Source organism: Castor canadensis, chromosome 6 (assembly GCF_047511655.1).
Source record: "Castor canadensis chromosome 6, mCasCan1.hap1v2, whole genome shotgun sequence".
Lineage (NCBI taxonomy): Eukaryota > Metazoa > Chordata > Mammalia > Rodentia > Castoridae > Castor > Castor canadensis.
Window position 1 is genome coordinate 116909637 of NC_133391.1, and position 24676 is coordinate 116934312.

The 24676-nt window shown below is 42.6% G+C and overlaps 2 protein-coding genes across 10 annotated transcripts in view; both read left to right on the plus strand.

The window, feature by feature from the left end:
• Positions 1–2067, plus strand: part of Ankrd31 (ankyrin repeat domain 31) — a 186755-nt gene extending 184688 nt beyond the window's left edge. For 4 of the 6 annotated variants that reach the window (XM_074077275.1, XM_074077276.1, XM_074077279.1 and 1 more), the window contains one exon: positions 1733–2067. In XM_074077275.1, coding sequence (XP_073933376.1) covers positions 1733–1878 — 146 coding nt within the window. In that variant the 3' untranslated portion in view covers positions 1879–2067. The remainder of the gene's footprint in view (positions 1–1732) is intronic. The other 2 variants (XM_074077277.1, XM_074077278.1) reach the window with 1 other exon arrangement.
• Positions 2068–15704: 13637 nt separating this feature from the next.
• The window catches only part of Gcnt4 (glucosaminyl (N-acetyl) transferase 4), a 28175-nt gene continuing 19203 nt past the window's right edge, over positions 15705–24676 (plus strand). For 2 of the 4 annotated variants that reach the window (XM_074077283.1, XM_074077284.1), the window contains exon 1: positions 15705–15871. The gene's annotated coding sequence lies outside the window, so the exon portion shown is untranslated. Of the gene's footprint in view, positions 15872–16163; positions 16424–24676 lie in introns of those variants that run through there. The other 2 variants (XM_074077282.1, XM_020188471.2) reach the window with 1 other exon arrangement.

A 24676-nucleotide genomic window follows, 5' to 3' on the forward strand; every position in this document is an offset into this window, starting at 1 on the left:
TTCATCTTCAAGTTCTGAGATTCTGTCTTCTGCTTGTTCTATTCTGCTGGATTGGCCTTCCATTTTGTTTTTCATTTGTTTTGTTCTTTTTTCTGAGGTTTTCCATATCCTGAGTCCCTTCCTCTTTAATATTATCTATTTTCGTCCTGAGTTCATTTATCTCTTTATCTTGTTCTTTGTTTCACTTTGGTGTTTATACAGTGCTTCTATAGTTTCTTTTATTTGTTCTTGTGCTTTCTCAAATTCTCTATTTTTGTTGTTTTGGAATTTCTTGAGTGTCTCCTGTACATTTTGGTTGACCATATCCAGTATCATCTCTATAAAATTCTCATTGATTATTTGCAGGATTTCTTCTTTCAGAGTGTTCTTGTGGCTTCATTGGGTTCTTTGGCATAGTATATCTTCGTTTTGTTGGAGTCTGGATCTGAATATCTGTTTTCTTCATTTCCCTCTGGTTCCTGTACTAATTTATTACTGGGGGGAAACTGGTTTCCCTCTTTTTTCCATCTTCCCATCATTGCCCTTGCTATTGTTACTGTTCCTGTACTGTCCAATGAAGGAATTTTATTGACATATGTAATGAAAGGCCAGGAGCAGGTCTTCAGGGTTTATCCAGTGTTCAGACACATGACTAAGCAACCAGTTTCTTTCCCAGTTTTCCCTTTCTCAGTTCCATTTCCTCATTTTGGCTCCATTCTCACAACTTTCTCATCATCCCAGGGCTACATTCTTCCAGCTTCAAGTCTAGAGAAAAAGAATATAAATGTGACTCTTCCCAGAAGATCCAACAGAAATCACTTTACATCTCACTTCCCTTGGAATGGGTCATGTTCTCATCCATGAATCAATTCTTGCTCACTAATTGGCTCAGATCTAAATAAATCAGGAAGTTGAGAACAACTTCACCTGAAACACATGAGTTAAATATGGATAAAGGGAGGATCACGTAGATGCAAGTTAGGGTAAATCACTTTAGGAAGGATAAATACTATTGGTCATCAGAAGCGCCACAGTCCTGCAAATATCTAGTTATGTGAAACATTTATATTGATTAGAATTATGAACAAAGCTCTTGGACTGTATGGTAAATTTGTCTAAAACTGCCTGGGCAAAGTCACACTCATACTGGTGCTATCTGTGGAGTAAGATTCAGTTTGCTAAATGATGAATTGCTTACATAGCCAAGCTCTGAGACTATCAACAAGCTTGAAACAACCAATTTTAACTAAAGCCTCTCACTTCTGAGAGAAATAGAAGTCTTGGAGAAGCCATGTAACTTGCTTGACATCACAAAGTTTGTGGTAGAGGCAGGACTAGAAAATTAGTCATTTATCTCCAGCCTAATACTCTTTATTGAATATTTGTATATGTTAGGCAGTATGCTAAGCATTAACATGCTAAATCTCATTTCATCTTCACAACTGTTTTTTTCTCCATTTTTGGAAGTTGGGGAGCCAAGAATCTTGTTAAACTAGTTTTAGAAGCTTCCCTCATCCTTCTCGTAGTGTTATTTTAGACTGAAAACAGGCCCCTCTCTCCCAAGGTCAGCCATTGCTGATTTATAGCTTTGCCTTAGGTTCAAAAAATGGTGTGAGTAGGGAATGACCTGGTTAGAAAACCCATTAAATGTGCTTTCACATAGAATTACCTAGATTCTAGGATTTGTAATAACTAAATTTGAATCTTATATTACAGAAGGCAGTTTTTAATTTCTTGATACATCTTTAAACAGGCACTTCCAGAGAGGCCATGAGAAGCATCCCTCATTATCTTCAAGTAACAGAAATACTTTTAATCAGTGATCAAGAATTTCTCCCTTGCCACGTAATGGATCAGCATTGGAAATTCTATACAGAATGTGAGGAACTGACATTCTAAAGCCTTGTTTTCTTAATAATTTATTAGATATTTGTTCATATTAGCAACAGCCCTTCATATTTTATCTTGTGTGGTGGATCTATTTTAACATATAATTAATGGGTTATGACTTAAGATTTGTATTTACTGTTATAAGAAAAATACTATGGTATGTTTAATGCTTTTTTGCCATTGAAATAAAGATATTTCTGAACTAGACCATACTGATTTTTTCTTTTATTTTTTTTTTTAAACTTTCATTCAACACCTCTTCCTTTGTGTAAATAACAGGTGTTCCAAATAATGGAATAATAGTTGTTCTGTGAGAGAAATGAGGATATAAATAAGAATGATTTATTTGGCCCTAAAAAGACCCAGAAAAAGTGAATCCACTTAAAACAAGATCTTAAAGTCCCAATATCTTCCCCTATTTCCTTTGAAATTTATCTCAAAATCAAAATGTAAAATTATGAATCAGAATTAAGATTCATGTAAAATTAGTATAAATATGATTGTAAATGTGCTGTCTGAGAACAAAGATTGAATCAAGTGTTGATTGGGGACTGATCATTTTAAGTATGTACTTCACCTTTGACTTTTGCTACATTTTCATGAAAATACAATGTTACATTCAAAGCTTTATCAGTTTTCTCAAGGCCCTCTCTAATCTTAGGATAACCAAATTATTCTTTACTTATCCTTCATTTATCCCAGGATCCCAAATAAGCTTGCTTCCCTCACCCCCACACCTTTTTCCTCTTTCTTTTCTTTTTTTTTTTTTTTGAGACAGGGTGTCACTATATAGCCTAAGCTTATCTGGAACTTGTCCTGGATGGCCTTGAACTCAAGATCCTCCTGCCTCAGGCTCTGCAGTGGTGGGGTTGTAGATATGTACCACCACACCTGACTCCAAATAAGCCTTATGCTATGTATTCTGTCTTATTCCTCAGAGAAATCAAAATTACAACAAATATTGCTAGAATGAAACCTTGAAGAATATCTAATAATGCAGTCCTAGGAACTTGATATTTGCATCCTTTCTATAAAACTGATTTCTTGAAAATCTCCAGTATATGCCACACCCAGCAAGGAAGCCTGTTCCCTTTGACACTGGCAATCCTGAGTGTTACAAAGCTGGAATCCCAGTGTCTGGGCTTTGCAACCCTATCATGACAAAATAATACTTCTTTTTAAAAAACTTTTAAAAGCTGAGTATCAATGGCACAAGCTTCCACTGACCTGATTGCTGGAAATGGACAAGCATCATCTTCTTTCTTCTTTTATTCAATCCCTTCATTCTCCTTTCCTGAGTTCAGTCCTTACCAGTGCCTGTGTAGACTGTGCAACAGCAATCCTAACACAATCTCTTTCTACAACTCATTACCTTATAAACACTTGTGATAATGCAGTCAAATTATTATTAAATATTTATGTTGCTTTCCTGGTGCTACAAGAGAAAAATATAGGCCCAACATTCAAGGTTACCTATTGCCTGGTCCTAACATAATCTTACAACTTCATCTCCCAATGATCTCTGACTCTTCAACTTCTTTTTTTACTTGTAATGGGCTGAATTATACCCCAAAATTTGTGTGTTGGACCCCTAACCCTTCATACCTCAGATTGAGGCTTTATTTGGAGACAGGGCCTTAGAAGAGTTTATTAAGATAAAGTCATTAAGGTAGACCCTGATCCAGTCTGACTAATGTCTTTATAAGAAAAGGAAACTTGGACACGCAGCAACACCAGGGATATAAGGATACATCAAAAAGGCAATCATCTACAAACCAAGGAATGGCCCCAGAATAGAATCAACCATGACTGACACTTTGATCTCAGACTTCATGCCTCCAGAACTGTGAGAGATAAACTTCTGTTATTTTAAGCCACCTAACAAACATACAGTCCCTAACTCCCTCCTTTTATACATTATTTCCCCAGCCTAGAATGTTCCCTCCCCACTCCTATCTATGTCTTCATTATTCTGAGGCCATTCCTCATATATGACTTCCTGTGTTGCTTCTTCAGACACCCAATCCAAGCACTTAACATTTACTGCATGCTATTACTAACTTTCATGGTTTGTCTCCCCTAAACATGTGGAAATACTTATTGAGATCAAGTTCAGAATTTTACACTTTTATTTCTAATAAAAATATCTTGAACATAGTAGATGCTTAAGAAATTTCAATCAGTTAGGGTGCTAACAGGTATAATAACAGAAAATCCAAATGAAAATGGCTTAAGCAATAAGGAAATTTTACTTCATTTAACAAGTCCAGAGGTAGTAACTTCAGGGTTGGTTAATGCTTCAACTGAACAATATCATTATTATTTCCATCTTCTAGCTCCCTTCACAGTGCAGAGTTGGCGCTGATGTTACAGGTAAGTACACATGCAGAATAGTATCCTTAGAAGAAGAGACACTCCCCCCACCCCAGAGTGCACTTCTTTCGGGAAGAACCTACACCTCTATCCCACAAGAAACTTGTATTTCTTGGCTAAAATTGAATCGCCTTTCATTTCTCAATTTGTCACTAGCCAGAGAAGTGACATTACCATTTAAGCCACAATCACAGCCCTTTTGCTTTCAGTTTTTCAGATAGGGTCTCACACTGTTGTCAGAGATGGCCTAAAACTACAGTCCTTCTACCTTCACCTCCTGAGTAGCTGAGATTGCAGGCATGCATCCCCATGCCAAGAGCTAATGTTTTTGAGCAGTCAGTATAGCCTAGTCATTGTTGTAAGCACTTCTGATGTTTAACTCATATAATCCTTACCACACCCGATGTGGTAGGAAAGCATCCTCATTTTATAGATAAGAAGTTATCTGCCTCAAGAAACATGTTAAGTGATTAGAACAGTGTGAGAATCATTCTGGGTGACAGAGATGCTGTTGGCTCCTTCCACCTATACTTTCTAATGAAGTTAGTTTGCTTACTGGTGAAGGACAGGCAGTCAGGCAGACATACCAATGCAGCAGTCCAACTGACATGTTCTAATACAAATATGTTTGTTTCCACTCTTAAGGGTCTCACTTTTTCAGTCTAGGAGTTTCCAAACTCAGTTTGTATAGGGAACTATCCTGTTGCTTTCAAAGAATGCATGTGCCCATAGGGCCTAGATTTTAAGGTTTGGATTTTCTATGCTATTGAGGGCTAACAGCCCTTAGCCTCCACATGCATTTCTTTGGAGTCCCTCTACCTCTCAGGTTTATTTAAACCTACTTTACAGAAAGAAACATGCCTTTATTAAACATGTAAAAGCCAAAAGTGTGGTTTGTTTCTACTTAAACCATATGCTTCTCAAGTCCCTAATTCTTTTCTATTATTATTATTATTGTTGTGCTGGGCATACATTGCAGCATTTACAAAAGTCTTATAATACATCAAATATATCATACTTAAATTCACCCCCTCCATTTTTCTCTTTTATCTTCCCCCTCCATTCCTGGAATAGTTTCAACAGATACTATTTTTCCATTTATATACATGTGTACATAGTGCTTGCACTATATTCACCCCCCACACCCATGTCCCCGTTTTTCTTACCACCCAAATAAGAACAGAATTTGAGGCCATGTCAAATCAACTTGCCTTAGCCTTAATTCAAGCCCCAAGTAAAGGACTCATGGCTAACCTCTAAATTCCTTGGACATATTTGTAAGTTCATATTCTTTCATTTAGCTACTTTTCTGGGGTTTTAGGCAGGACCAGTATATGCAAACATTTGAAGCTATAATGACAATACTGGTACTTGCAGGTGGTAAAAGCAGTTAACATTTATGTTTTTAGCTGTTTGCAAGGTTCTGTGATGTATGACAGTTCAGCTGAGATGGGAAATTGGTTGAGATATGAAGTTGGGTCATGTCCTTCAAAGCTAGAGGCAAGGAAGTGGTAAGGCGCGTTGCCTAGCTGGTGGGTAAGCTTCACCAGTCACCTAACATCATCTCAGCACAGCATTTTTGTTCTCGGTTCAGTATTGCCTACACAGTATTGTTGTGAAATGATTCAACAGAACAAACCAAAACTATGTTTTTTGTCTAAGATGGCCTCAGAAGAGATGCTGCTGATAGAAATAAAAAGGTTCAAGAAAATAGTGGTTCTTAGCCAAAAATTGGGGGTGGAGGGTTGTTATCCATAGTAAATAAAAGAGTAGCCAAATTTGGAGAGCCCAGCTCTGTGCCCCAAAAACCTTTCTACATAGAATAGTGCAAACCCAGATAGCCCCCACCCTTTAGAGTTACAAGCTTTCTTTTCCTTTAGAAGCTAGGTGAGATAGTTTGAGTTTCCTTACACTTCCTACTACATTTGCTTTTCTACAAAACTTTTCATGAGCCTACTAGTCAGCTTGGTCACTGGGCATTGCTCTTAGCCACAAGTGACCACCACTCCTATAGCCCTCTGCCTCATGCTAACTAACCTCACCCCACCTGGTCATTTTCCCATAGACCCCTTCTCCCTAGCTGTGTGTAGCAGGCATTGCTGACACCTTGCTGGCAAAGAAGGAATTCTAGCACAGCACAGCAAACAACTTACTGCACATGACCTCTACCACAGGGGATGTCTCCTTGGAGTTCTCTTCCCAACCTGCCTTTGCTTAAAGAAGCAGGATAGGACAAGGAGGGGTATGAGTGCAGGCTCTAGGCTGACATGTAGGCCCTACCACTTACTAGTTATGGAATCTTACAACCCTCTCTAGGGTCTCATTCTCTGTGTAAATGGAGCTATCAGTGCACCTCCTTCTCAAGATTTACGTGAGAATTAAATGAAGTATTATGTATAAACCAGGCATCCCAATGGTGGGTACACAGTGATTGCTCACTAAATTATGAGAGGCTGTAATTATGAGGATTATATTGGACTATGTTTCCCAGGCTCCTCTTCCTAAATCTCCAATTAATAGCCCTCTACATTTCACACACATACGCACACATGCACACACACACACAACCCTACACCCTTACAGCATAATCTTTCACAATGAATCTGGGTATCATAGTTTCTTAATAATTTCCCAGGTGATTATAATATGCAGCCAGGTTGGAAATCACTGCAATAGACTCTTCAGATCTTCTACTCCTTTCTCTTCCCTGGGCCACCAGTCATCTTTCTCCAGGCTTAGGAGAGAAACTCAGAATTCTCCTGCCCCCTTCCCACCCCATTTTAATTAATATGAGCATAGTATTTTGACTCTCGCTGGCCCACCCTTGCCCATACAGGAAACACCCAGGGGGCCTTGACTTTCTCACCATCAAATTATTCTTACAGATGTCTTCTCCAACCATAAAGTACGAGATACTACATTAAGTTATTGCTTCCAAATTACTTTTTTTTCCACAAAAGAAGTTACTACAAGTGTAAGTCCCTGTTTATGTCCTTCCAGAATAGGAAGTCAAGGATCCCAGCTGTGGGACCCAAGAAGCTGGAAGCCACTGAGCAAAATTCAGCATTCTTATAAAATATTCCTGCAGATACTAATCAGCTTGCATCTGTGGGTGCACAGTAGAATCACCTACTGAGCTTTACAGCCTTACCCCATTCTAATACCCCTCCCCATCCTGAGATTCTAATTTCATTGGTCTGTGTGTCAGTAGTCTGTTTGTAATCCCCACACAATTGCAATGAGTAGCCACTGACATCTACACTCTTTCACTTCACTTTTCTCTCCCACTCTCACTGCATTAATTCCATGTTTCCCAAACTGCCCCCATTTTCAGAATCACTTGGCATGCCTCTTAAATCTAAAAATACAGATTCCTAAGCCACTTTCCAGACTTACTGAATCAGAATCTTCCGGCAAAATTTTTGACAAGTTCCTAGGTAAGTCATACCAGGAAAATGTAAGAAACATTACAATAACCCAAGTCATTTTTTCCTTTTTTTTTTCTTAACATATTGTACATATTTATGGGGAACAGTATGATAATTCCATACATATATACAATTTAATGATTAAATCAGGGTAATTAGCATTTCTATGTCTTTGTCATTTGTGTTGAGAACCTATGCAGTCCTCTCCTCCAGGTCTTTATTAAATATATTATAAATAATAGTCACTAGAACTTATTCCTCCTTTCTAACTGTATCTTAGTGTGTTTTCCAGTCTCTCTTTAGCCCATCTCCCCCTCCCCTCCCTATCCTTCAGTGATCAGTATTCTCTCTACTTGTATGAAATCAATAACCCACCTTAGTCAATTTTCAGTCCAGTTTTAGTCCATTTAGCTAATTAATGTATATTTTGTTCATTTACTTAACAAATATTTAGTGATATGTGCCCAACATTGTTTTATGTGCCAGGAGTACACCAGAGAGCAAGACAACATTCATATCCTCATGGACACTATGTCTAGGAGCAAATAAGCAAACAATTTCAGATGGTGGTAAGTGTTCATAAAAAGACAAAATTACAAGTTTAGTTTTGCAAATTTTTTGTGAGACAGGGTCTCAGTATGTAACTCCAGAATGACCACAAGCTTGAGATCCTCCCCCTCCTCCCAAGTACTGGTATTATGGGTGTGGGCCACCATGCCAGGCTAGTTTTGCAGATAGCTGCCTTTTACTTGCCATTCTAGAATCTGATAGCAGTCCAGATCAAAATGGTTCAGAATGCTGAAACCTACCACATGTGCATAAGGAAGTGACATGCAGAAAACAGAATTGATGTTTAACTAGATTGGTCATAGCTTGGCATTTGCCTTATTTGTACAAGGTTTAAGTAGGTGATTATGATTGACTAAAATTCAGCTACTGTGATTGGCTGACACAATCACAGTATTTGTTACAAAGGCAAATTCTAAGGTGTTCACATACTTAGTTTAAAAGTATAGTTCATTACACAGATATGAAATAAGGTTTCCTACATTCTTCCTATGTCTCTATCTCTATCTCTGATCTTCATTTTTCAAAGAAAAATGGAAGGGTTAAGCCAAATGATACCACCATTTTCAAATGAATAATCTTGTGGTTGCTATAATAACTTTAAAGTCATGATTCACACTTGTCCAAAAACCAGACAAAGACACATCCAAACGGGAGAACTATAGGCCCATCTCCTCAATGAACATCGATGCAAAAATCTTCAGTAAAATAATGGCAAACAGAATCCAACAACATACCAAGTTGGCTTCATCCCAGGGATGCAGGGATGGTTCAACATACGCAAATCTATAAATGTAATACAGCACATCAATAGAAGCAAAGACAAAAGCCACTTGATCATCTAAATAGATGCAGAAAAAGCCTTTGATATAATTCAACACCGCTTCATGATAAAAGCTCTAAGAATATTTCTAAGAAAGCTAGAAATAGAAGGAATATACCTAACATAAAGGCTATATACAACAAACCTATAGTCAACATCATACTTAATGGATAAAAACTGAAACCATTTTCCCTAAAGTCAGGAATAAGACAAGGGTGCCCATTCCCCCCACTCCTATTCAACATATTCCTGGAATTCCTAGCCAGGAAATAAGGCAAGAAGAAGAAATAAAAGGAATACATATAGGTAAAGAAATAGTTAAAGTATCCCTATTTTCAGACAACATGATCCTATACCTCAGAGACCCAAAAAACTCCTAAACAACAAAAACAGCTTCAGCAATGTAGGATACAAAATCAACTTACAAAAATCAGTAGCTTTTCTATACACCAACAATGAACAAATTGAGAAAGAATATATGAAAACATCCTTAACAAAGGATGTGAATGACCTCTACAAGGAGAACCACAAACCTCTGAAGAAAGAGACTGAGGAAGACTATAGAAGGTCGAAAGATCTCCTGTGCTAATGGATTGGTAGCAGCAATATAGTAAAAATGGCTATACTACCAAAAGCAATCTACATGTTCAACACAATTCCCATCAAAATCCCAGTGACATCACAAAGATTGAAATATCTACCCTAAAGTTCATTTGGAAACACAAGAGACCACAAATAGCCAAGGTAATACTCAGCAAAAAGAGCAATGCTGGAGAGGTATCACAATACCCAACTTCGAACTATATTACAGAGCCACAGTAATAAAAACAGCATGGTACTGGAACAAAAACAGATATGAAGACCAGTGGAACAGAACAGAGGACCCGGATATGAATCCACACAGCTATGCCCACCTTATTTTTGACAAAGGAGCCAAAAACATATGATGGAGAATAAATAGCCTCTTCAACAAATGTTGCTGGAAAAAGTGGCTATCTGCCTGCAGAAAACTGAAGCTAGATCCATGCCTATCACCCTGTACTAGTAGCAACTCAAAATAGATTAAGGACCTTACTATCAGACACAAAACTCTGAAGTTAATACAGGAAAGAGCAGGAAGCAATAGTACAGGCAAGGACTTCCTCAGTAGAACTCCAGCAGCCCAGCAACTAAGAGAAAGGATGGACAAATGGGACTACATGAAATTAAAAGGCTTCTGCACAACAAAAGAAATGGTCTCTAAACTGAAGAGACCACCCACAGAGTGGGAGAAAATATTTGCTGGCTAAACAAAGGACTGATAACCGGAATATACAGGGAGCTTAAAAAATGAAACTCTCCCAAAATCAATGAACCAATAAACAAGTGGGCAACTGAACTAAATAGAACTTTTCAAAGGAAGAAATCCAAATGGCCAAAAAACACATGAAAAAATGCTCACCATCCCTGGCCATAAAGGAAATGTAAATCAAAACCACACTAAGATTCCACCTCACTCCTGTAAGAATAGCTGTCATCAAAAACACCACCAACAACAAATGTTGGTGAGGATGTGGGGAAAAAGAAACCTTCATACATTGCTGGTGGGAATGTAAACTAGTACAACCAATATGAAGGCTTCTTAAAGAACTAAACATAGATCTGCCATATGATCCAGCAATACCACTCCTAGGGATATGCCCAAAGGAATGTGACTCAGGTTATTCTAAAGGCACCTGCACACCCATGTTTATTGCAGCACTATTCACAATAGCCAAGTTATGGAAACAGCCAAGATGCCCCACTACTGATGAATGGATTCAGAAAATGTGGTATTTATACACAATGGAATTTTACTCAGCTACAAAGAAGAATGAAATTTTGTCATTCACAAGTAAATGGATGGAACTGGAGAACATCATCTTAAGCAAAGTTAGCCAGGTCAGAAGGCCAAAAATTGTATGTTCTCCCTCATATGTGGAGTATAGACCTGAAATAATTGCACTAATATTAGTGGACATGGGTCACAGGCTAAGGGGAGAATGCATGCAGGAGGAATTATGGAAAAGGAAGGAAACCTAAAACTTGAAAGTGGTTGATGTGCCCACTGTACAGGAGCAAATAAATTAATCTTAAACTGACAGAGGCCACTATGGGAAGGTAACTGGGAAGTAGTGAAGAGGTCTGGTAGAGATGAACCAATTTGGGTTGTAATTCACATGTGCATGGAAGCAATGCTAGGAATCTCTCTGTACAGCTATCTTTATCTCAAGCTAGCAAAAATGCTAGTCTTTCTTATCTCTTACATTTTCTCTTCAACAAAATTAGAGAAGAGGGCAGAACAGGTTCTGCCTGGAAGCGAGGAGGGTTGGGGGATGGGGCGGGGGGGCGAGATGGCCCAATGTATACACATATGAATAAGTGAATAAATAATAAATAAATTCATGAGTTCATTACTATTAATAATCAGTTATTTCATTAAAACAAACTTAAATTCCAGAGACTGTATTTTTATAGTGATTTTTGTAGAATTGTAGAGCTTAGGAAGAACTTACAAGATGATGCTATAATTTGGGTCTGGAATGTCCCCCCACCCCATCCCCAGGGCCATATGTTAAAGGCTTAGTTATAGCCTGGCACTACTGAGAAGTAGTAGGACTTTAAGAGGTGGAGCTTAGTAGGAGGTTTTAGGCCATTGAGGTAGAGACATGCCCTCAAAGCTCCATGGGATGCCAGTCACTTGCTCTCTTTTTTAGTTTCCCTGCTACCATGAGGTAAGCATCTTGCTCCACCCCACAGGCCAGACTATGAAGTGCTAGCTCACCACAGGGCCAAAGGCAATGGGGTCAACCAACCATGGACTGAAAGGTCCAAAACCGTAAGCCAAATCAAACTTTTCATCTTTAAAAAAATAAGTTGCAAATGATTACCTAGGAAGACTCAATTCATACGCGTCCTCAAGCCAAACTTAATTTGACCTAAATAAGATAATAAAGCACAATAAAGAAAATGGGTGATAGGGAGATGGGGAAGGCCATTGTTTTAAAAGGAGTAGCTTAAAAAGCACAAAGTTAAATTTAAAAAACTGGTAGCCAGGAAGGGCTCTTGGTTTTGAAAAGTTGCATCTGAACAAAGAAGTGAGTGATAAGTTCCATTGCAATCACATTTATATAATTTTTATTCTATATGCCTCAGGCGTCCTAAATTAGATGGGATTTTCTTAAGGTCAGGGACTGTCTTTTATATTTTTATATTCTCCCATAGCAACCAGAGTAGCACTCTGCACAAGCAAGAACTCAGTGATTCATACTAGACTAAAAAGCATCTCAACCTTAAATATACAGATCTTTAAAGACTCAGCCAGCAGAGGATCCAGCAAGTTACCTGCTTGTTAAGTAAAGGAAAATCTAAGGAAACACATGAAATCATTAGATACTCAATCCAAAAGCTAGCTATTTGCCTCCAGCTACTAGGCATAGTTGCAGATTCTAATCAGAAAGTCTTCAAAATATGCCAAGATCTAGTCATCTGGTTTGACTCCACCTTAATGCAACTAGGCACTGAGCTCTAAGTACCAGTTTCTGCTGGTTTACCATCCTGTGACATAATTTCTTATCTCTTGTACTCAACTTCCCTTCAACTTCTTGTCTTTGCATGCCTTCAACCCCATTTCTTTAAGGTAATCAGCTGAATTCTGCACAAGACCTCTGGATCCTATTACATCTCTGAAAGTCAAAAGGAGATTCTTCAATATGCTCAAAAATCCTCAGGAGGTTCAGTGAAACCAATTCAGATGTCTGGGGAAGGTTTATCCCATTTTCAGTTTGGTACTCACCTCACTTTTAAGGAGGCTTTCCATTTCTTACAGGAGCATCCTTTTCTTCAGGTGCTTCCTGGGATCAAGAGTAACACAATCAGTATTGGAAGGCTGACCCAAGAGGCAACATAATTGGGGAAATTCCTGAATAAGGAATATACAGAGTAATGTGTTTCTTACCAACTCTATAGTTGATTTGCTGTTTGACCTAGGCAAGTTACATGATGTTTTTTAACCTCAGGATCCTTGATTATAAGATACGATGTTCCTTTCTCTGATGATGGTCAGGATTGTCATAAAGAACAAATGAAATCACTGAAAGGAGAGTATTTTAAAAAAAAATTGTGGTGCTTGAGGATCCAGCCCAGTGCTTCCTGAGTGCTAATTCTACCATTGAGCTACATTCCCAGTCCTGAGTATTCTAAAGCATGCTAACTACTATGGCATTTTGGCATACTATTATTACCATAAAAGTAATTCATCGTTTCTTATACTAGGTATGCTGGATATTGGTGTTCCTTCAGCTTCTCATTTCTGCATGAAACTTCAGACGTAGGACTTCCAGACACATCCCCCCCACCCCAGAGCTCTCCTTGCTTAGATTTGCTTTTCTTACTTTTGCTTCAAGGATGTGCTTGGATCACCTTCAGCTTAGATGAAGTTCCTCGTGACTGTCCCATTGGCTGAATTCCTTAAGCACAGCTGCCCTTTGGACCATGAATTGTAATTTGGTCCCAGTCTGTTGGCTTTTAGCATCTCCTTTCTTAGTTATCCATGTTCTGAGTGCAAGGCCTACCTCTGTAACTAGAATTTCTTTGAGGGCAGGAGCTGTGATTTATACCTCTTTGCATCCTCAGCTCAAGCAATATATTTTCTGACTTTGAGAAAATGTACTAAGTTAGTATTCCCCAAAAATTTATGTCTACTTGGAATCTGTGAATGTGACCTTATTTGAAAATAGATTCTTTGCAGATATAATCAAGTTAAAATGAAGTCATACCGGATTGGGTTGGGTCCCAAATCCAATGACTGGTGTTCTTAAAGAAAAGAGAAATTCAAAGACATAAGAAACACAGGCAAGAAAGCTGTGTAACAATGAAGGCAGACTTGGAGTGGTGCTGCTGAAAGCCAAGTAACACCAAGGGTGTTGGCTACCAGGAAGAGAGAAGGATTCTCCACTTGAGTCTACAGAACAATCACGGGCCTGCCAATAATACATTTCTGTTGTGTTAAGTCACCCAGTGTGTAGTAACTCATTATGGCTTTCCTAGAAAACTAATACAGAGATGCTGAGTACAAAGAGTATGCTTGGAGTGTGGCAGACCCTTGTAGGGGTTACTGTCTACCCTTGAGAAACCCACTTGCAGAAGACCTGGAGGGGTTGGTTGGAACAACGATTTAAAAGTATGATGAAGGCAATGAATGAAGATGAGAGGGAAAGAGCTAGGTATGATCTGAATATAAAACAATCCAGAAGTAAGTTTATGAACTTTAGACTGGAAGTGTTTTAAGGTCCTTTCACAGAAATAGTTTGCTTTAGGACAAAATGGTTGATTTGCGAGTTGGAGAAAGTCAGTGAACAGATACCCACTTTATGACATGATATATTCAAAATACTAAAATAGACTTATTTGGAAGGGGGGAGGGAGAGGAAGAGAGAGAAGAGGAGGAGAGGGGAGGTGAGAGGAAGGAAGGAGAGAGGAAGGAAGGGGAGAGGAGAGGATTCCTAAAATGCCTTGCTGGAGATAACTGGGAGCTCCCATGACTGGAGATGGCGCTCATGATGGCTAGTGGTTCCCTTGAATTACAGTCCTGGAGGCCTGGATTCCCTTTGTAGTTAAGAACAACCACCTAGAGCTGAGTTCTGGCTCTGCCACTTGCTGGCAACTTATTTCACTCCACTTGCCTCTCCCAATTATAAAATCAGAATAAAAATAGTACCCCCCCATAAGGTTGTAGGGATTGAAGGATTTAATCTGCATTAATAGTTTAGAACAGCACACAGGATGAATAATAGAAACCTTAGTTTTCTCCTTCTTCTCCCCCTCCCCCTTCTCTTCAGGTGCAGGCGAGGGAGACCTGGGAAGGGTAAATCACGTGAACTTTAATGACTCCTGCAGAAAGAAGAGGTCCTACTGGGAAGAAAGAGACATCCCACTTTCAGAAGACCTGGGGGTGCTGGTTGGAACAGGTCGTTAAAAAAAATAAGGGGAGTAACTGAAGGCAATGAATGGAGAGGAAGGGAAAAGAGCAGTCTGTCATTTACTTTGAAATAAGTCTGTAAAAATGGACATGAAAACGCTCCATGAGCACGGAAGGTGTTCGTTAATTTTTTTAGGAGAAGGTAGGCTCAGCGTGTCTCTGCTGATGTGGGAGGAAAGGACGGAGTCCCATGCTAGCCTCCCTCTTTGGTAGTCACTAGGTCTTGAGATCTAGGCCTACCCTGCTCCTATTCAAGGGGCCAAATTGCAGGACCCGCAGTCAACATCAAATGCTGGGAAGAAGTAAGGAACAAACCAAGTGGGATTGACGTCCCTGGTGCCACTCCCTACTCTCCCAGGCAGGCCCTGGGAGCCCCGCGGGAGGCTCCTAGAAGCACAAACAGCGCTTCCACTTTTCAAAGTTAGCATACTCAAAGAACCCCCTAAAAGGACCCCCGCGCCAGATGTTGCCCAGTTGGTTAAGTGAGTGTGCTTTCTTCCGTGAGATTATTCGGCGAACCGGAGTGGGGCCGGATGCGGCACCCACAGGCCCGCCACCCTCACCCCCGCTTGCGGGTAAAGAGGAAGCCTATTCAGCATGTAGGCACTGATTGAAAAACAACTCTATACGCGATTTATGGAGCAAAAGGCTCCACCTTCCCACGCTGCTGATAATACTCCGCCAGGCTGCGCAGGACATTCCCGGTCTTCCCCCATGAGACCAGCGCGCCTACCACTGCCGCCGCGGGGCGATTCCGGCCGGGCCCGAGCCTCGCAAAGCCGGCGTGCGGGGGGCAGCCAAAAAGTCGCAGATGTGAGTCTGCTTTGTCACCGCCCTCTAAGCGACTTTGGGCCAGTCACTTAGCGATCCCGACCTCGGATTTCTGGTCTTTTTAATGCGGGGAGGGAGCCGAATCTGGTCGTGCTCAGCTTAGGCAGTGGTGCGGAGTCGGCTCGGCCTGGGTGCGGCGTCGGCTCGGCCTGGGTGCGGCGTCGGCTCGGCCTGGGTGCGGCGAACGCCCGCCGCAGCTGAGCGCGCCGTGCGCGCCGCGGAACTTCTGTCCCAAGCGCGGCGCGGCGCGGCGCGGCGCGGGGACCCCGGGGCGCACGGCGGGGAGCTCCCTCTGCGGGAGCGTGGCGGCGGCGCTCCTCCTTTCTCCCCACGTCACGGGGGCCGCTTGCCGCGCTCCCACTCCGGGCCGAAAGACAGCAACTCTCCGGTGGGGCGCCGAGGTGGTGACCGAGGAGGACGCGAGAGCTCCGCCGCCGAGGGGCCGGGAACCTGGAGTGCAGCCCGCGGCCCCCACGGGAGTGGCCTCCGCAGCTGCGGGGACCCCGCGTTTGGGGCTCTCCCCCGCTCCCTTTCGTAAGTCGATTGGCCACGCAGGCAAGCAAAGATCGCCAGGGCTGGGGGTGTCCCGTGGTGGTGGACGCCGGGCCCGGTCTCAGCCGCGGGGTAGCCGCGACGCTGCGACCCTCACCTCCTCCGGACTTTCACTTTCCCCCGGGGGGGAAATTTAGGCGCCACGTCCCTGTTGGGGATGGGAGTGAGAGCGAGGCGTCGGGGTCTGGACTGAGCCCCGGGGAAGCCGGCGAGGGCACCGGCGGACGGGCCAGGCAGCGACCCCGGCGTGCGCCTGGCAGATGCGGCAACTTCGAGGCCTGGGCGGGACACTGTGAAGTTCCTCGAGGCCCGCGCTGCGAGAGGGCAGCGGGCGCGACTGGGCGCGGAGCGCGTCCTGGAGGCCGGGGACGTGGCGCGCGGAGCGGAGCGGTGGGGCCGGGGACGCGGGCGCGGGTCTCCCGGGGAGAGAACGCGCGCTCTTCGGGAGGCCGGGGTCCCGCAGTTTCCGCCCTTCGCCGCCGCGCGCCGTCTTAGACCTCCCTGCGCGGCAGGAGAGGGACGCGGGGCGCGTGCGGGGGCGGCTCCCCAGCTTCTTGGCTAGAGCACAGGAGCAGTGGTGTTTTGGGAAGTTATCTGGAGGGCCGCTGCGGGCTGCGTGTTCCCAGCCGCGTCCTCCGGAGGGACAAGCGTCTACGCTCTATTTTTAAGGTCAAGTTTTCCTGCCGCAGAGCCCGACAGAGTCGTCCCACTACAAAGTGGCGGCGCTTCCCCAGAAGACTGGGAACCTCCGGGGATCCGCGCCAGAGCGATTTGGACCACTGAGTCCCATTGCCGTCTTCACCTGGGCAAACAGTGCGAGTGGGTGGGTATTGGGTATTGGTTTGTAAGAGGTTAAGCTTTCCTGACGGGGGTAACCTGGAAATAGTGTGTACTGTCCTTTGTCTGGGCAAGTGGACAAGTGAAGTTCGGCCTGGGGCACATACTCCACCCCCCACCTTTTCTTATCTTGAGAATTGAAGAGCAACAAACCAGAAGATTAAGAGAGATGGAGATAATATTGATCCGTTTGCGTCTCTTATATTGTTTGGCAGGCACAGAAATCACCCTGTTTGATCTTTCATGCATAAAACATGTCCTTATTAAACCATCTATCATATCAACCTAAAACATTCTAGAAATTTAACAGTTTGGGTAGCTTTGGTTGATGGTGTCTTGAGGAAGTAAAGTCTTTAAAAGTGAATTATTGCAAAGAGCTGTTTCTGTGCTCACTAAGGATCCAAGTCTGTGAGAGAAACAGTCAATTAAGATATCAAATTATCTTTTACGCATATTAGGAGAGAAACAATTTCCAAAACAATGGGGTTGCATCCAATTTTCCCAGGGGAGAGACTGCCAGGAAAGTTTCCTTGAGGGTGTGGTGAGGGGAAAGGAGGAGGGAAGGTTTGTGTTCTTTTCTTCGTGGGGCAAGGTGTAGCCATCTGGTAAATGATATACCCCGTCTATAGAGAGATAAGCAGGGGTAGGTGGCATACTTGGGCAGTAATGAGAGTTGGCACCACATTAAGTACCTTCAGTTTAGGCAAACCATGCATACTTTCCAAACCGTTGGAAAGACTTTTGGTCATGGCAGGAGGAAGACAATGCAGGTAGAGGCTGAATGTGACAGTGCGGTTTGTGCCCTTGCCCTGAGGAGACACTGGTGTTGGGAGCATTATCTGGTGACTTTAAGTTTTTCCTAGCACCACACACTACAAGGAAAACTGAATCATCTTCAAAGGATTTTTCTCCCCTTAGGCTGGAAGGCAGGAAAGTGGCCCTAAGACAATAAACTTGAGAAAAACAGGTGGAAGAGTCCATCTAACTAAGTGTTACCCACTTACTGGGAGCTAGGCTGATGCTGTGGGGGCACAGATAGGCTGTAGCCCACCCTTCTAGGGTACAGGCAGGACCTTGTTGGGGAGATTGAGGATGGACCTGAATATGAGTGGGAGCCATATAAACTAAGGAATTGGGAGTGGGGGGGGCGGTGATCCAACCCTGGAGTGGTGTGCCCTAAGACCAGAGCAGAAGAGAGTTTACCACAAAGAGAGGTCCGGCGGCCTGAGAGGAGAGTGGAGAAAGACACCAGGTGTGGCCAGCAGGGCCCCAGGACCAAGGGCCAGGCAACACCAGCTGGAGGACATACTGTGAATGGATCCTAGTACATACCCAAAAGTATCCTGATGAGTTGTGAACTAAAAATGAAATAAGCCAGGTAGTCTCAGCTACTTGGGAGGCTGAGACTCCAGGAGGATCCCTTGAACCCAAGAGTTTGAGGCCAGCCTGGGCAATATAGTGAGACACTAGCTCAAAAACAAACAACTGAATAAAAACTTAAGCTGATGCACAGGGAATGGATTTGAGGAGCCCCTAAAGTAGACAGTACTCAGTCCAAGGGTCCAAGAGGCTGAGATGGTGGTAGGGATGACTCGGAAATGGCATGGAGACTTATTCAGTGAAGGGTGGTGTGACTACAACACCCTCTAAGTTTGGATGTTGCTAGTTACAGACACAGAGTGCTGGAGGAGGAGGAGGCTTCAGGAGGAAAGACAAGTTTGGTTTTGTTGAGTCTGAGCCTTTGAGGCTCCCAAGTAGAATTGCATCCCCCACGGCCAGGTGGAGCAGGCCCTGACTCTCCAAAGATGGCTGCTATCTGCATGAGGGGTAGTGTTGAAGTCTGGGGTGGACCCGTGAATGGGGGGGGAGGATGAAAGCGGGTTGGTGGCTGAGGTCTGGTAGCTGCTCCCAGAGTGAGAGGGAAGGCAGAGTAAAAGCTTCGTAAAGATGTTTACCTGTGAATGTGATGGAGCGAGTTGGAAGAAGTTGAACATACATAACTGGAAGCCACCTCCCTTGGAGTGTCAGGTAAAAACAATTTAATTGTGATATTTTGACACCAGATTCGTGCAGAAACTGTCAACATCTATTATCTTGAAGCCTGTATGACTGCACTTTGAATTTTTACTTTGTAGATCATGCAAATTTAATGCTTAGGAGAAAACACAAATAGTGACCACACAACAAAGCTGCAGTGTGTGTCAAAGAGTAAGGGCCCTGGAGTGAGACTATGACATCCTGGGGTTCTCTGCCCTATTGCTCCATGGCTTACATCCTGGCACAAGTTCCCTTAGCCCTTCTGTCTCAGTTTCCAGGTCTTTGAGGTGGCACTACACCTAGGAGTCCAGACTCCACACCTCTTCCTGGCTGCTGTAAGGTTTGTATGTATCTGTCATACATATGTATCATGTGTATTATGCCTGACACGTGGCAAATGCTCAGTAAGCCCGAGTGCTGCTGGTTTGATGATGAGGATGTCATTTCCATATGTCATAGCTATCATTTTCAGATGTAGAATCTGAGGCCTGAAGAATTTGAGACTTGGCCAAAGCCATAGGCCAAAGAGAAACAAGTTAAGACTAGGATCCCCATTGCCTGACTCATGGGGTACCTTCACCTAACATGTCAACAAGTGTCAGGTGCTGGATGTGGCCGAAGATCAATTGTAATAAAAGGATCCCGTCGCTGCTTGCCAGAGTGTGGTGAAGCAAAGTAGATAACATCAGCAGCAGGGCTTACAGGCTTTACCCAAGCAATTTAGAGTTGTATGTTTGTAGTAATTTGCATTGCTTTGCATGTCATTTGATATGCATTCCCATATGTTGGTAATTTTCCTACTAAGGTCTAAAGGCTGAAGCTTCCAGCATAGGAGAATGGAATGCAGCTGTTTCAGCCCTAACAGTCCACTAGGAATGGTGGGCTCAGTATGGACTTTGGGGGAAAGGATTGAATCTGTATTTATTATTTTAGAAAATGGGGGGGAGCCAAGTATCATTCGATAAAAGCAGGTCAGATTTTAATACATAATGAGATTTGTTCTGCTGGACATACTAGAAACACAGGAAAAGTAGAAGGTGACCTGAAGGAAACTGTATTATATAAAAATACCAGAAAAAGAAGCAGCAACAGAAGTCTGCATTATGAAGCTGAACTAACAAGAAACTCTAAGGGTCAGAAAATAAAGGTTGAATTTCTGCTAAGTAGTATGAAATTTTAGAAAGAATGTAATCTTGAATACAAATATATGAAGCTTTAAAACCAATAAATTCTCCCTAATTTGGACTTACTGGGAAATAGGCCAGTGTTTTAGGAATACAGAGTATCAAAAAGCAAGCAAAATCCTAACTACTTGGGAGCTGAGATGGGGAGGATCTTGGTTTGAGGCCAGCAGAGACCCTATCACCAAAAATAGCTAGAGCAAAATGGACTGGAGGTATCACTCAAAAGGTAGAGCACCTGCTTTGCAAGCACAGAGCCCCTGAGTTCAAACCCCAGTCTTACAAAAAAAAAAGAAGCAGGCAAAGAAACAACTCTAATTTTGTTACTTGGAGCAGTGGCTCTCCAAGTATAGTTCCTGGGCCAGCTGCATCAATGTCACCTGGGAACTTGTTAGCGACGCAGATTCTGAGACCATTCCTATGGACTGAATGAGAAACCCTGCAGATGGGCCCAGAGGACTGCAGAGATGGCTTGCTCTTCCCTATCTTGCTTATATCATCAGCTTGGAGGTTTTGGTAGAGGTTGGGGCAGGTGACGCCAAGGTGAGTTTCAGTTTATTTATAGTCAGATCAAGGTGAACTCTAATAATAAATAAATAAAGTTCTTTAAATTTTTGCATCAGCTTTCTTACTCCTCTTGATGAAGAATAGGGGTTACTTCTTCACCCCTAACCTTCCTGTTTCCCTCTTGGGGGTCACTAGCTTCTTCCTGGACTGCTTGATTTCTTTCTGTTACTGTCCAAGGGAAGAGTTGAACCAAGATACAAACTAATTCCTCAGGGTAGCTGCCCAGGACAGAACAGAGCAGAGGTGGGATGGGTCCTTCTGATCCCAAGGTCTAACCTGATAGAAGATGCTTTCAAAGATCCCTTCTTTGGATTTCTGCAGCTTTGTGGTTCTCCTGCCATCCAGGGCCATGCTGGTTTTGTTTTCCCGCCTTTTTTGCAATAAAGGCAATCTCATACAAAGCAAACTGTGACTCATGCCAAATGCACAGTCAGCCCAAATGCTGAGCCATTCTCTACAGATGCTCCTTTTAAACTATATTTGTCCATCTGGTGTGAGGACTGTTAATTTTGTGCATCTAAGTGTTAGTCTTTGCCTTTATCTCTATTGAATTTCATCTTAACCAGATCCAAGTGTTTGGGTCCTATTTCTGTCAGTTAAGGTATCAACTGAACTTCATCTTTGTGTCCTCTACCAATGTGGCCACTGAGGTCCAGGCCAAAAAAAATCAATAACAACGTGAGCCTCTTTGGTAGAGAACCTTCTCATAGCTAATTAATCTCAGTCCTGTGGGGCCAGAAGAACAATGGCCATCAGTCCTGGTATCATCCACACTTGAATTACTGTTATTTTAAAGTACCCTTCACATGGTTTGCCTTTATAGGCTCCTACTCTATAACTCCATTCCTGTGTCTGTCACAGCACAGCCAGTGCTAGCACATGGTCAGTGACTGAGAAGATGGCTTGCTTCTCCCTGTCTTGTTCATACCATCAGCTTGGGGTTTTTTGGTGGGGGTTGGGACAGATGATAGACACCAAGGTGAGTTTCAATTATTTATAAATACCGCGTGCTAACCGATTGCGCAACTGGAGCCACGAGTTTCAATTATTTATAGTCAGACTAAGGCAAATTGAAAAATTTAGGAACCAAAAAAATGTGCCTTAGAATTTCTGCTTTATGTTCTAGAACCCAAGTTTTTTGTGAGAGTCTAGACTTAGCCAGGCAGCTCTGATTATCTAATTGGGGGGGGGTTCTAATTTTTTTTAAGTGTAAAACTGTTCTCTTATCTGACTCTTCAAGGAGTACAATTAGATAATATAGTTTCACAAAAAATTTCAAAAGACAAAAAGCAGAACAACTTTATGGTAAGAATGCATTTAGCTGTGGTTGCTAGAGCGTGTAAAGTGCCTGGGAACCTGCACTGTTAGATCGTGATCCTTATCCAGGCCCTGGTCAGGCTCCCCTGGCCTGCATTGAAACTTCTGCTGAAATCAAACTTCAGAATCCCCACATTCAAGCTTGTTTTCTTCCTCCAAGATACACCAGCTCTCTGCTGGGAATGGAACCCAGGGCCTTGTGCACGCTAAGCAGGTGAGTGGCCCCTGCCACACCTCTTTGGACATGATGGTCTCCTTTACCACAATCAGCAAAAACCAAACCAAACCAAAACGTACCTGGTGGTGATGAAGTTCTCTGATTTCAAGTAAATCTCCCTGGTAGCAAATTTTCACCTTTACCCTCTTCACAGGGTCCCACAGGCCTGAGAATTAAATCGAGATAAGGCAGATCAACAGGAGTAAAGCAAGTAAGTATATTTAGTATGTCCTTTGTAACAGGAGAGCTCTCATAAGCAAATGAAGACCCGAAGATGCAGTTAGATTGAACACTTAGACTGCCCTAAACAAACAGTGATGAATTATGAAAATGGAACAGGGCACGGGATCCAGGCTTCAGTGGTGAACTGGGTGGAAAAGGGACCAGGAAGATAAGGGTTAGAGCAGCAAAGTCTGTACACAGTTCTCTGCAAAGTCCTCAATGTTCGGCATTCGCAAGCGTGAGACTTGTTCATTTTGCATGGGAATTTCATCTCCTGCTTTTGAGAAACAGTATACAGGCCAGAGTGTTCTTGCCCTCTACTCTTCAGGTACCTTAAATCAGAACAGACTGCCATGGTTGAGGGCAGCATATTCTTAACTCCTGTATACCTGTGCTCTGTCCTTATGCCTGCTTTGTAACTTATCATTTTCCCCCTATCTCTTGGTGAGTTTCTACTTTCTAGTTTTTCTAGCTTTTCCCTTATCTTGTTAAGGGAAAACTGATGTTGTCCCTTTGGACAAAGTCTTCTTGACTGTGCTCAGACCTGTCCACCCAGCTTGTCTGTTCTCGGATGGGTTAGACCTGTTTCCCAGGGTCCACAAGCCTTGGCATTTCTCCTAGTGGCTTACAAGATCTACACAGCCCAGGACAGAGCAGCATGTCCAACTGCAACAGAGACCAGGCAGTTCCACCAGGACCATGAAGCAGGGCAAGTTGCATCGTTCCTGTGCTTGCCCAGCTTCCTTCTTCTCTTCCTTCTCCAGCTCCTTGGCATCATTGCAGTATATTTGGAATATCTGTGCTTATTGCCCCCACATTCCATCTTGGTGGAATGTCAGGAGGAGTGGCTCTGCCCAGCCATCATCTTCCACCACGTTCCCTCTGCCTTTTGCCATTCTAGCAACCTTCCTCTGTTGCCAGATTCAGAGAGATGGGTCAGGAGAGAGACATGGGATGATAGGCAGAATGGATTAAGTTGCAAATGCTAGAATATGAAAAAGCATTAATAGAGTGAGAAGAGATTGGGAGCTGAAGGAAGGGATGTGGAAAGAGAGGGGAGAGCCTTAGAAAGGAGGAATAAAGTCTAACCATGCCAAGAAGAATACCAAATAAAAGAGGCACTTCCAAATGCTAGGTAGGAGCTTGTCTTTTCTGAAAAGTTGTCTTCATGCAAACAAATTCAAATGTAACAAACACTTCTTGGATTGTGTTATTCAGCCACCCAGGACCTCACTTGTACTGTCTGGATTCCTCAAGGCAGCACAGTTTCCAGTCTTGTCTCCCTGGAGTTTAACACAGTGCCTCCCTAGCACACAGAAGGCCTCTATGGAAATCTTATACAAATCCCATTAATGTGTACAATTAGCACATGGTAACAAAAAATTTTAATGATTTAAGTGGTAATTTTTGTGTTATATATGTTTTTCCAACTATAATAGGAAAAAAATAATATTTTTATGATCATCAAGTAATTCATAAATATGGAACAATAAAATAAGTTATTTTTATGACAAAGTGAAAGTCTAGATTATAGAGAGAAAACAGCAATGACACTAGACTTCATACCATGCCACCAAAAATGTGTTGCCTGAATCACAAGAGTAGGGACTTTGAAATGTTTTGATCCACTCCATTCTCCATTATCCCTTTGATTTCCTCTTTAAAAGAAAAAAATTAACATTTTATTTTGAAAAACCTCAAACCTGCAGGCAGGTTGTAGAAATAGTGTGTCAGGCACCTGTCTTATTCCCTCTTGACTGAGAGGCACAGCTAGGGTACTAGCCGGCCCAATGGAACTCCGTGCCATTGCTTTGGTGAGGCCCTTTGGGCATGAAACCCAGTCGTGTTTTACAGAAC